The sequence below is a fragment of the Lissotriton vulgaris genome, chromosome 6, assembly GCF_964263255.1.
Source record: "Lissotriton vulgaris chromosome 6, aLisVul1.2, whole genome shotgun sequence".
NCBI lineage: Eukaryota > Metazoa > Chordata > Amphibia > Caudata > Salamandridae > Lissotriton > Lissotriton vulgaris.
Window position 1 is genome coordinate 1,690,754,367 of NC_141694.1, and position 12,801 is coordinate 1,690,767,167.

Consider the following 12,801-nt stretch of genomic DNA (forward strand, 5'->3'; position numbering starts at 1 on the left):
GACTAGGTCAAAGAAACCGACTGCCACAGTAAACCTCTCAATGGAGGACCATGGAAAAGAGTTTACGGTGGATAGTAACACATTGATGAATGTGATGGGGACGCAAGAACTAGTACACCTGCAGCGCAAACTTCAGCTTGTCGAGACTAATGGGAAAATCTACAAATTGGCAAGAATGAAGTCAAATGCACTGGATAATTCACAATGACGTTCAAGCTTCAAAGACGAGAAGTGAATGCTGAAGTCTACATATTAGACAAATGCACACCAGCAATGGGTGCCCAGTGACTAGCCAAAGCAACATGTCTGGGACTACTCACTGTACACCATGCCAAGAAGGAATACACCAAGTAAATTTAAAAGAGGAGGAAAGCAAGTGCCCAGTGGCCCGCATGAAGGTAAACCAATACCGCTCATCACTGACAGCTGAGCATCATTCAACGTGATGTGAATAGAGAGGTTAAAATAACTCAAACCATCACTGAATGTAAAACAAATAGACGTTCAGGTCTACACATTGGCTGAGCCCAAGCCACTAGGCAACCTGGGGTTCTATACAACAACCCTACGACACTAGACATCAACCATGGAAACAACTGAGCATGTGCTACAAGGATAGGTGTCAGGTACGTGCCTCCTAAGCTTCGCCACAGCAGCAGTGGGACCAATATCTGTTAACTACCATGCACAAGCCAACCAAGGCGTGACCCAAAGTTCCCCATGTTAATCATTGGACTGGGACGAATGAAGTATGTCCCCTTCAAACTGCACATGAACCAGACAATCTGCTCAGTCGCACAAGGACACAGGTGAAGGACACTCAACCTCCAAGAAGAAGAGGAAAAAAATCATGAGAATTCTGAAACTATACATTATTGAAACCTCCAAGGGCCCAACTCCATGGATCTCACCAATGGTAGTCGTGCCAAAAACAGACGTCCCTGGAGATGTGTGGCTCTGTGTTGATGTGCTCCAACCAAACAAAGCAATAGAACAGGAACAATACCTTGGTCCGCACATCTTGGACATAATCACACAACTGAATGGAAAAGATATTCAAATATAACTCGATGAGGGGAGCCGCCACTTCACAACATTCCCCACAGACCTTGCACCATTCCGATACAAGCAGCTTCACTTTGACATCTTGTTGGTGGCAGAGATCTTTCAGGAACTTATTGGCAGAGTCATCCAGACAGTATTCAATACATTAAACTACAAAGATGACATGCTGATGCTCAGAGCCACGAAGGAGACACATGATTCAACCCTACACAGAGTGTGTCGACCACTCAACACTGGGAAATTTGACATTCACAAGATCAAGCTGAAACCATTTGGCTACATACAAATGACACCAGACAGGGACAAAGTCAATGCCCTCCATGCTATCAACCCACCATAAGATGTAGGCATGCTGAAATCCTTCTTGGGCATGGTGAGCTACTGCACCCGATACATTGAAGACTTTGCCACCTTAAGCACACCCGGCACCTGATCGAAAAAAATGTTGACTTCAAATGGTCATCTGAGTGTGTACAAAGCTTTTGAAGCATCAAAACAGTGATAGAAGACGCAGCAGTCATGGCATAGTTCGACTCCAGACTAAACACAGAGGTGAATGTGGACACCAGCCTGGTGGGGCTGGTGGCCATAGTAGCACAACACACAGACGACACAGAGTCACTGCGACAGATGGTAGCATACATCAGCAGAAGCCATTCAGATACCGAAAGAGCCTACTCACAACCTGAAAAGGAGAGCCTAGCAGCAGTCTGGACCTGCAAAAACTTCTACATGTTCCTAAACGGCAAAAGGTTCAGCATTTTACTGGACCACCAAGACCTGCTGACGATCTTTGGCAACCCCAAAGCAAAATTTCCACTGAGAATCAAGCACTGGAGCATACTTCTGTAAGAATACAACTATGCAATCGTACATTAGCCAGGAAAAGAACACAACCCTGCAGACTGCTACTCGAGACAACCTTTACAGTTAACCAAGCCAAACCAGTACAGTAAGATGCTGAATACTACCTTCAATTCATAGTCAGCACCAGCATACCCACGATGCTGTCAGTCTTTCAAGTGACTGTGATGACGGATGAGGATAGAAACCTTAAGATCAACAAATACCTGATCAAGACACAAAAATGGAAACACAGCAAAGAATCAGGAAGTGACACTGAAGAGATCAGAACCTTCTTCAATATCCAGGATGAGCTGGCCATAACAGAAGATGGACTCATACTGAGGGGTTTCTGCATTATCGTCCCCAGGAGTCCTTAAAATCAAATCATTGAATTCACACATGAGGGCCAATGCAAGAGAGTAGCCACCCAAAAAAGTCTATCTGAGTGATTATGGTACCCAAAACTAGACAGTATGTTATGTTATGTTATGTTATAAGGAATTTATTAAGCACACATCATTAGGTCTCTTGGCGCTAAGGTAGTGAAGGCAGCAGCTCTCAGTCAGAATTAATTAATCACAGGCTTGCCTGAAAAGTCTGGCTTTTAAAAGCTTCCTGAAGCCCATGTAACTGGTAGATAATCTAATGTCTTGGCGAACAGTATTCCAGGTGTAAGGCGCCAAAGCATGGAAACTAGCGCCTCCTAGCCTCTTTGTTTTACTTCTTGGGAATGCCAGTATATTCTGACGGGCATATCTGAGATGACGATTTGGGGTGTAACACTGGATTCTGGATGATACTAAGGCAGGGCTTTTGCTGTGAAGAGATTTAAAAGCAATGCATTCTGATTTAAAGATAGTTCCATGAGATACAGTGAGTCGGTGTAGCTTTTTCAGCAGAGGTTTAGTATGACAATGTTTTGGCTGACAGAAAACTAACTGGGCTGCCTGATTTTAAATTAGATGCAACCTGTGATTGAGGCCAGAAGGGAGACTCAGATAGAGTGTGTTATCATATCCAATCACTAATGCCATCAGAATTTGGATAATAGCATGCCCCTTGAAGTATCTTCTGATTTTCCTATTTTTCCTGAGTTGGAAAAAGTATGCAGAAGACACTAACAACTCCTATCGTATGTTTCAAGGATAGATCTTCATCAATAACGATTCAGACTTTTCACTGTTTTTTTGAGTGTGATATGGGGGTCCCAACTGCAAGGGCCAAAATGAAGGATTTCATTGATGTAATTTGTTCCTCGTGACCACAATTTCAGTTTTCTCTGAAATCATCTTCAGTTGGTGGCCATACATCCAGTCTCTAATACCGTCATGGAATTTTGAAAAATACCATAGATTTCCGGGTGTTGTCAATATCAATATCAGCTGCATATTGTCAGCATAGTTGTATACTTTCACCTTTCGCTCCAGGAGGCAGTGAATCAATGAGCAGATGTAGAGATTAAATAAGTGAGGAGATAGGGAGGAACTGTGAGGCACCCACAGATGAGTTGAACCTTGTCAGAGCAGAACAATGGAAGATTGTCCAATTGGACTCGATCTTAAGAAAGGAAGTCACTCACTCTAGAGAAATACCCTACAATTCTGCCATATTGAAACACTCAACCAATTTAGTAAGGTCCACCATGTCAAAAGCTGCTGAAAGGTCAAGCAAATCCAATGCCTGAGTAGAGCCATGATCCGCCTCTTTCCTCATATCATTCAACACAGAGAGAATGACGGTCTCCGTTGAGTGGGTAGGACGAAAGCCAGCCAGATGGGAATCGAGATAACCAGACTCCTTCAACAAAGAATAGAGAAGTCGCGCAACATGGGTCTCTAGCAGTTTAGCAAGATAGAAAAGTCGGGACATCAGTCTATATTTCTTTAATATGGTTGGGTCCTCCCTGTTTTTTTTTTTTTTTTTAATAGAGGGAGAGCAACTGCCTCCTTGAATGAGTGAAGTCCTTAACCCTGATTGAGGGAAGAATTTAGAAAGGAAGTGGTGGTGTCCGTATATTGGGAAAATATCATTTTTTTGACATGTGATGGGTGAATATCATTTGGAGAGCCTGATTTAACCCTAGCCATCAACTCTAAAAGGTGCTCACTACTGTTGGCTGGAAAAGTGGAAAGTGAAACAGAATTCTTTCCTTCCTTCTGATAAGGTGGTGAATGATTGTGTACTGGGTGGAATTGGTGAACGATTGCGTACAGGGTAGAATACCATCTTTTATTACTTTTATTTTTTCTGTAAAAAAGGAGCTCAAATAATTGCATACATTTGGAGTAGGGACCAATGGAAGGCTTAGTCTGTCAGGTTTGGAAAGTTCTCCAACTGTCTCAAAAATGGTTTTAGTTTTGTTTTCGGATTTCAGTATTTTATTAGAAAAGATGAAGGCTTTAGCCTGTAAAACCAGTTTTTTGTATGACTTTAGTTGGAGGATAACAGTTTCCCTGTTTTGAGGAAGGTAGGCCTTACACCATTTTCTTTCCGCCTGCCGAAGTTCAAGCTATGCCACTTTCAAGTCCTCAGTGGATCATTTAGAGGCTTTATGATGGTGGAGACAGAGCTGCAGGTGTGTCACGTGTGCACATGCTTTTCCACAACAGTGAAGCCACTTCCACCGACGATGTCAGATCTATCAGAAAATGCATGGGAACTTGAGGCTATCAACCTCTTCAGGCCCCTGCCCTCAAGCAAGTACCTGCCGGAGTTAGTGGACAAGTACGTTTGGTTCCCTCTGATCAAGATGATCTTATCAATTGTAGCAGCAAAAGTGATCCAGGCGCTGAATCACATTTTTGAAATGTGGAGGATTCCACAGACCCTCAAATCGGACATAGGCCCACCCTTCACCCATAGAGAGTTCAAAGACTTCATAACCCTGCTAGCCATTGAACACCAACAGATCATTGTCACAAACCAATGGTATAGCAGAAGGGTTCATGGGAACCCTGAAAATGACCACCAGTGAAGGTGCAACAATTGAGAAAGAAATGTACCAAGTCCTGTGGGCATATTGAACCACCCCTAACTCGATGAGCAGGGAAAGCCCTGCCTCCCTGATGTTTGGCCAGGCCATCTGAACCAAACATCCATCTGTCCTTGCAGCCACGTACTATGACCAGTTTTTACCTCACAATCTGCGCAGGGTGGAAGGTGACATGTTGGTTATACTGCTTCTCTAGCACAGGTAACTATTTAAAGACATGCTGTGAAGGTGGACGATGATGCATTCTCAGTAATAGAGGAGACAACTTTGTCTGCAGTGTCAAGACTTCCCCAGTAGTGGAGGATGGATTTTTGGTGCAACATTGAACTTATTGGGGTGGGTTACCTTCTGAGGGATAAGATATATCTCCATTACCCGTTACCACTTCTACTCGTGCAATAATATAAAGTCTATTGTCTTTAAATACATTGCAAAAAAGAAACAAATAGCCCACCAGGACTATCTTTGTTTAGCGAAAACATATTTTTAGTACTAGGTATCTGGATCACGAGTTCCTACCTCAGGTAACCAGAAAAGGTCTCACTTTGTTGGTCATATTGTACTCTTAGACATAAAGCTACACTTAGGTATACTGAGGTAATGCTTCGCTTGATTACCTGATGGAAATACCAGACCTTGTGATCGTAATATAGTAGTGAATCCATTAACCAACATTAAGAGCAGCGAGCCAGCTCAGAAAGTTTGCTCTGTAAGAAGGATATGCAGGATGAGCACGCCTCCAAGATAGATGAATATGGCATAAAGCATCTCGACCTCAATTACGAGTGTCACTGGTTCCCCATCAACAAAAGGATCACGTTCAGGCTCCTCACCCACGCACACAAAGCTCTCCACAACATGGGCCCCGAATACCTCTACATTCGTCTCACGTTCTACACTCCGACCCGCCGGCTCCGCTCTGCCAGCCTTGCCATCGCAGCCGTCCCACGGATTCGCAGAACCACCACCGGGGGAAGATCGTTCTCCTACCTGGCCGCCAAGACATGGAACTCCCTACCAGCCCACCTATGACTGCCCCATAACCATCTCACCTTCAGGAAACTCCTCAAGACCTGGCTATTCGAGCAGCAGCAGTCCCCCCCCCCCTCCCTTCAGAGCCTTGAGACCCTCACGGGTGAGTAGCGCACTCTATAAATGCACTGATTGATTGATTGATTTGAATTTCATTAGGGTGGGTGGCAGTGGGTAGCAGTCCTATCAAAATAGCACGCTTCACTGGGGGAATCTTGCAGCTGCTAACAGACAAAATCCCAAAATAAAAGTCGGTGGGGTTGTGTGGTATTGCCACTAGAATTTTACCTGGAATTATTGATTCTACTAGAAATGTCTCATTCCTAATTTTTTTGGAACTTCAATGAACCACTTGGATTCCCAGTAACCCCCTGGTATCTGTAAGTCTGGGGAGGTGACGGTACCATGGAAGAAATCAGAGGCACTCGTAATAAGGATACCAGGGTCAGGTTTTACTACTCAGGAGAGTACCTCATTGATGCACCAGGCGAAAGCTGCATGAGCAGAGCATTTGGATACTTTAGTCCACGGGACATATAACTAGTCAGAAGCTTTAAAATTCTCATTGGTTTAACCCCTTCACTGCGGCGGCTATTCCGCCGCAGTGCTAAGGAGGCGGGGTGGCCGGGCGGTGGCCGCATGCTGGTGACAGAACCGCTCCGTCACCACCGTCGGTGGCGCTGTGCTTATGACGGAGCGGTTCCGTCATGGCCCGCCCCGCTCAATGGAACGCTCAGCGCAGGCGCGGAATTCGCGCCGCGCAGGAGCGCCGAGCGGTCCATGACGGAAGCGCTCCGTCATCAGCACAGCGCCACCGCAGCTGATGACGGAGCGGTTCCGTCATCAGCAGGCAAGGGGTTAAGTGCCAATTCTAAAATAATAATAATAATAATGTGTCATTGATATTTTACGACTTTCAGTATCATATCAGTTTCACCACTTTATGTGCATTTTATAGGCAGCTGTCCACAGATTATCTAAACAAATTGTCAGTGTTGTGTTATGTTCCTCGTTAGTGTTTGACAGATATCATTCAATGGAGACATTGAAAGCAGCTACAACTTGCGATGACCATTTCTTTGCATATTGACGATTTTACCGTTGGATGTGTATAATTTCATTATTTTCGTGTTGTAAAATAAAGTTTTTATCTTGAAATTGTGTAATTTATGGAATGAGTTAAATTAAATTAAATGCTTAAAACTCATTTTTTTTTATAGGGTTTGGAAATGTATCACCTCGTACAGAAGGGGGAAAAATATTCTGCATCATTTATGCCTTACTGGGTATCCCGCTGTTTGGGTTCCTTCTGGCTGGCGTTGGAGATCAACTAGGTACTATATTTGGAAAAGGAATTGCCAGAGTTGAAGATACGTTTGTTGTAAGTATGTAAGTCAAACGACGTCGTATACAGTTTGGCAATCAGCATGAGGGCAACAATTCAATATGCAAGTTGCAAAATGATTAAAAAAAAGTAAAACATGTAATTGCTTTGGAACCCCGCTCTAAATAGCAGTCTGTTGCTATTAACCTCTCTCCAAAACGCACTTTTGTTTTAGGAAAGTGTTTTCCGAAACTGCCTCAACCCTTTACATATTAGTAGTTGTCAAACAGAGGGAATAAAGTCCACCAATGTTAGAACTGCTGTCCATTTTTTCTTTTTCCTCAACATTTTTCCCTGTTTTTATAAAGTAATGGTATCGTCTGTGGAGCATTAATCCATAAGGAATCAATAACCTAGAGATCATGGATTGTATTACACACACTGCCCGGAGGGTGCAGTGTGTGTGTGTGTACGCCTGCTGTTTGTGACCCAGGGCCACTATGATATTACAGAAGGTGCAACAGATGCTTGTGCAGCCCCTTCTGTAGTACTCATAGTGCTGGTGCACAAGTAGTGCCAGCGCCATCTTCAGAGGGTGTTTCTTCATTTCCGTGGTGGTATGGCCTCATGCAGATGAAGCAATCACTTTGCCGCTGCACCAGTCCTGTATTAATGACACGGGCCAGAGGCAAACAGGCCTTTAGGAGGTGCACCAAAAATGAGCCACAGAAAGGTGGTGAACTGTCAGTGTGACATCTGCGGGAAGCCCTCTGCAGGAGGTAAACAGGGTCCCATGGACACCCTTCAAATCTTGCAGTCACTAACTGCACCTGTCTGCAAGGAAATCTCTCTTCCCTCTTTAAAGTGCATGTGGCATGCCACCTGCACTGTGAAACATGAAGGGGCTTATAAGCAGCTGGTCATTATTTCACCGATGAGGATGCCCCTAGGGCAGGTGAGGGCTCACAGCTGTCCTGAGGGCAGCAAATGAATTGTAATAGGGCACACTATCCCTGTTTTCTCCCAGTGCACCTGCTCAAAGGTATGCTGTGTTTCAAACAAGAACAGTAAGGCCAATCTGTAATACAGGATCTGGTTCTCCTACTTGACACTCGTGTAGGTTCACTGTGATGGGGAGAACATGCATCTATGTGTAAAAGGGGCGTCCACAGTCATAATCAAATTACCAGCAAATCAATAGGAACTCAATGGCTACAAACAAAGGAGTTTAGAAAATGCTCCAACTGTAAGGTGTGTCAGATTGCCAAGAATACCAACCAGGTAGGATTACCTAACAAAAAAATGTGGCAAATCAGGGAATTGATTACGTGCAAGAGCCAATTTGTGGTTTACATGATCGAATGTCTGTGTTCGCTTAAATACATAGGGAGCACGATTTGTGAACTCAAGAAGAGGATTTTAGAACATGTACGTGCGACAGTCAACAGAGATCGCAGCAATGCGGTCGCAAAGCACATGGAAGTGGACCATGAAGGGGACTGGAAATTGCTAACATTCTGGGCTCTAGAAACAGTTCCCCCCAGTGAGAGAGAGGGGAACCGTGAGAAGAAATTGAGACAGAGAGAGTCCAGACAAATCCTAAATTTCAGGACTTTAACTCCTTTTGGTTTGAATCAAAGTGAGGAATTATATGTGCACTTATGATTGTAATTTGTCATCCTTTAGATTTGATTATGAACATGAAATGGGAGATAAACATATAAAATTCTATAAAATAAATAAAAATGATAAATAAAGTAGGAAGACATATCGGTACGAGCATCCATGATATCGGACATATATAAATGAGTGCAATTAATATTGAAACATCAACATAGTACTAAAATAGGAGAGTTTCTAACGTGGTGTGAAATGAGAGGCAAGGTGACAAACAGGAGAGCTTAGCCCTCTGGAGGGCAGAACTCTATATTTAACGTAGAGACAACCAACAGACCGCGCATCTTTGATACAGCTCTGTGACACAATGATGAATTAGCTTTGTGTCCAGCTGGAAACTATTTTAACAAGCAGTGCACACTGTCAAAAATTGCCTACATTATAGATACATTAAATTCACATAAAAGAATGAGACCACAAAACGTCTCTCTCCACTTTTTAATCAACTTGACATATTACTTGCAGAGTGCACCCAGGTTATGCAATACCTATGGGTGATATGGAAAATCCGTAGGAGACAAAACCGATATGTGCTAAAAAATCATAAAGAAGCTCTTATGACAACACAAGGGTGATAAAACACTACCAGCACAAAAATGAAGTTGGATTGAAAACGAAAAAACTCCCAAACTAAATGGTGGTAAATAAGGTTAACTCCATCTCCCAAAATGCATCGGAAAGGGAGTCTTACTTGTTAGTAATCACATGATGTGGTGAAAATGTTTTTATTGGCTAATTTGAATGCAACCATGTAACCGTGATCAAGCTATCTGGTATAGCGAAAAGCGTCGGTTGTCTCCGTGTACCTTTCTGCCAAATGAATTCAATATGAAGACTTGGGAATCAAACAACCCGGTTACATCTGTCATTTATTACATACATAGGTTTCTTAAGATACAACTTTGACTGATGGGGGACCCTTTCATGTCAGCCAATAATATTCAATTCCAATAGCAAACATTATGATTCCCTTTCTTACTATATCAGGGTATTTAAACCGATATATCAATTAAAAGTCCTACAAACTGTGGGATCCAGTCAACTGAGTTGTTGATCATAATTATGGATCGACCAAGCACTTGCACTTTACCTTGTATTAGTGAACCTGTTCACTGAAATTGAACAACATTGGGGCTCCAATGTTGCTTTCACAATACTGATATCACTCTTGGCCCTATACAGCTACTTGGATGTATTTAGACAGTTATTGGGCTTAATTATTTGCCAATGAATTAATGTACTGTAAACCTACTGCTGCTAGTTCGGAAACTTATTTTATACAATTTTGCACTGTTTTCTGCCCTGCTTTGCACATTTAAAAAATAAATTCTTGAAACATTGTTTTTTTATATTGACGAATAATTATATTGTGACTTGATTTTATGTCGAGTGAACTGTGATATAATCTGTATTTATTTATCGTATTTGTTACAAACAACTTAATCAGATGAAACACGATTGAAGACATACTTGTAGTTTTACTGTACGTAGTGTTTTCTCTATGTCATTTTAACTTGTATGCTATCTCACGTCCCTTGCAAACGTCAGCAGCTTGCAGTATATTTAAACCAATGTAAAATCTTTGACTGTGTCATGTGATCAAGCGCTCCTTGTAGCGCGAAACGCGTCATGGCGACTTACTGCACCAAATAAACGAACCTGCACCGATTCTGTGGTCCATATTCGCTTCTTTGCCTGTGAGATTACTTCATCAGGAAATCGGAGCTCTCTGGATATATATATATATATATATATATATATATATATATATATATATATATACATATATATATATATATATATATATATATATATTAAACCTGGGTTGGTTCAAGTCTCCTTCCGTGTTTGGCGCTGCTTGCAGGTGCGTGGCTTCATGCGGTGGAACCAAACCGCTATATATCCAAACTGCGCTTACCAAGGAATACCAGATCCCCCGGTCAAACAAAAGAAGCCGCCACTCCAGTCACTCGATTTGTGTGAGACAACTTAATTTATTCTTAAATCCTCTGCAGCATTATTCACAGCACAAAGCCAACGCGTTTCGTTAGCTCCCCACTAACTTGATCACGGTTGCTTCAAACACTGTTTGCTGGTTGTGTTTTAAAAAGGGAGTTCCCGCCCACCTCGGTCACATGGTTACACCAATCTGTTATCATTCACAATGGTATTCTGGGATTTGTAGTTTACATTTCCAATTCATGTAAACATCATACATTTAACACCAACTTAGTGCCTCACATTATAATTCCCTCGCCCTGCTGTCCTTAGTTTAACACCCTTCAATGTTTAGTGAGGTAATACCTCCATAGCGAAACCCACCAAACAAATCAAGATGGCAAACCGAAAGATCTGGAAGATAAAGGAATTAATCACCTGCAAAAGCCAGTACACGGTCTATATGATTGAATGTCCTTGTCAGTTACGATATATAGGAAGTACAATCTGTGAGCTGAAAAAGCGAATTTTGGAGCATGTAAGGGCCACTACAAACAAGGACAGAGGGAATGCAGTGGCCAAACACATGGAGACACATCATAACGGAAACTGGCGATTGTTAAAATTCCTGGGATTGGAAACGATGGCACCGTCAGACAGGGGTGGACATCGTGAAAAACTTCTACGTCAAAAGGAGTCACGCCACATTTTGAACTTTCGAACAATGACCCCTTTCGGGCTGAATCAGTCGGAAGAACTTTATGTACATATTTGAAAAAACTAAGACTGCTTCTCTAAACAAACTCCATAATTTTTCCATCCCGAAAACCCACGGCACAGGTCAAAAACAATTGAGCATCTGGGATAATAAAACATAGAGACCCATAAACATTTTCCAAAAACTTTACAATCCCTCAGTAATGTCAGCCCACTAGAGGGCACCAAATATGTCTAAAGAATAAGACTTGGGAATGTGACCCTGCGTCCGAAGGATTTTTCTCGTTGCTTTTGTTTAAAAATTGTTTTATAATTGCTTATGGAGGTATTACCTCACTAAACATTGAAGGGTGTTAAACTAAGGACAGCAGGACGAGGGAATTATAATGTGAGGCACTAAGTTGGTGTTAAATGTATGATGTTTACATGAATTGGAAATGTAAACTACAAATCCCAGAATACCATTGTGAATGATAACAGATTGGTGTAACCATGTGGCCGAGGTGGGCGGGAACTCCCTTTTTAAAACACAGCCAGCAAACAGTGTTTGAAACAACCGTGATCAAGTTAGTGGGGAGCTAACGAAACGCGTTGGTTTTGTGCTGTGAATAATGCTGCAGAGGATTTAAGAATAAATTAAGTTGTCTCACACAAATCGAGTGACTGGAGTGGCGGCTTCTTTTGTTTGACCGGGGGATCTGGTATTCCTTGGTAAACGCAGTTTGGATATATATATATATATATATATATGTTTCCCAAAGGCCCACGAACAATTTTGAGCGCACACGCTGTCTTTGAAAACACAAGTTTTATTAATGGCAAACAATATATATATATTACCTACTGGCGATAGCACGGTACGCGTACGTACGCGGACCTGTACGCGTACCGTGCGCGCACCCCGCAATTTTTTTTTTTGCCCTTGGGTGTCCTTCTAGGACAACCTGAGAAGGGCTAGGGGGTCAGGGGGTCTCTAACCTGCCCCCCTTTCCGCGTTTTCCACTCTTGTTTTGTGCTCTTTTGTGCCTCTCTTCTCCTGAGAAACAAGATCGCTGCTCAGGTGGTCCCAGAAGGATAATAACATATATAAATGTTATCCGCTAATAGAATTAGCATTTACAAAACCTTTGAAATTTATTGAAAAAAAATATAGGTTTCACGCCTGATATAGTTAGGAATTAGCATTTGAAAAACCTTGCAAATTCACTGA

At 42.4% G+C, this 12,801-nt stretch overlaps 1 protein-coding gene across 2 annotated transcripts in view; it reads left to right on the forward strand.

Moving 5' to 3' along the window:
• The window catches only part of KCNK2 (potassium two pore domain channel subfamily K member 2), a 529,235-nt gene that overhangs the window by 259,007 nt on the left and 257,427 nt on the right, over window positions 1-12,801 (forward strand). For both annotated transcript variants that reach the window (XM_086927899.1, XM_086927900.1), the window contains exon 4: window positions 7,156-7,316. In XM_086927899.1, the coding sequence (XP_086784025.1) occupies window positions 7,156-7,316 (161 nt within the window). The remainder of the gene's footprint in view (window positions 1-7,155; window positions 7,317-12,801) is intronic.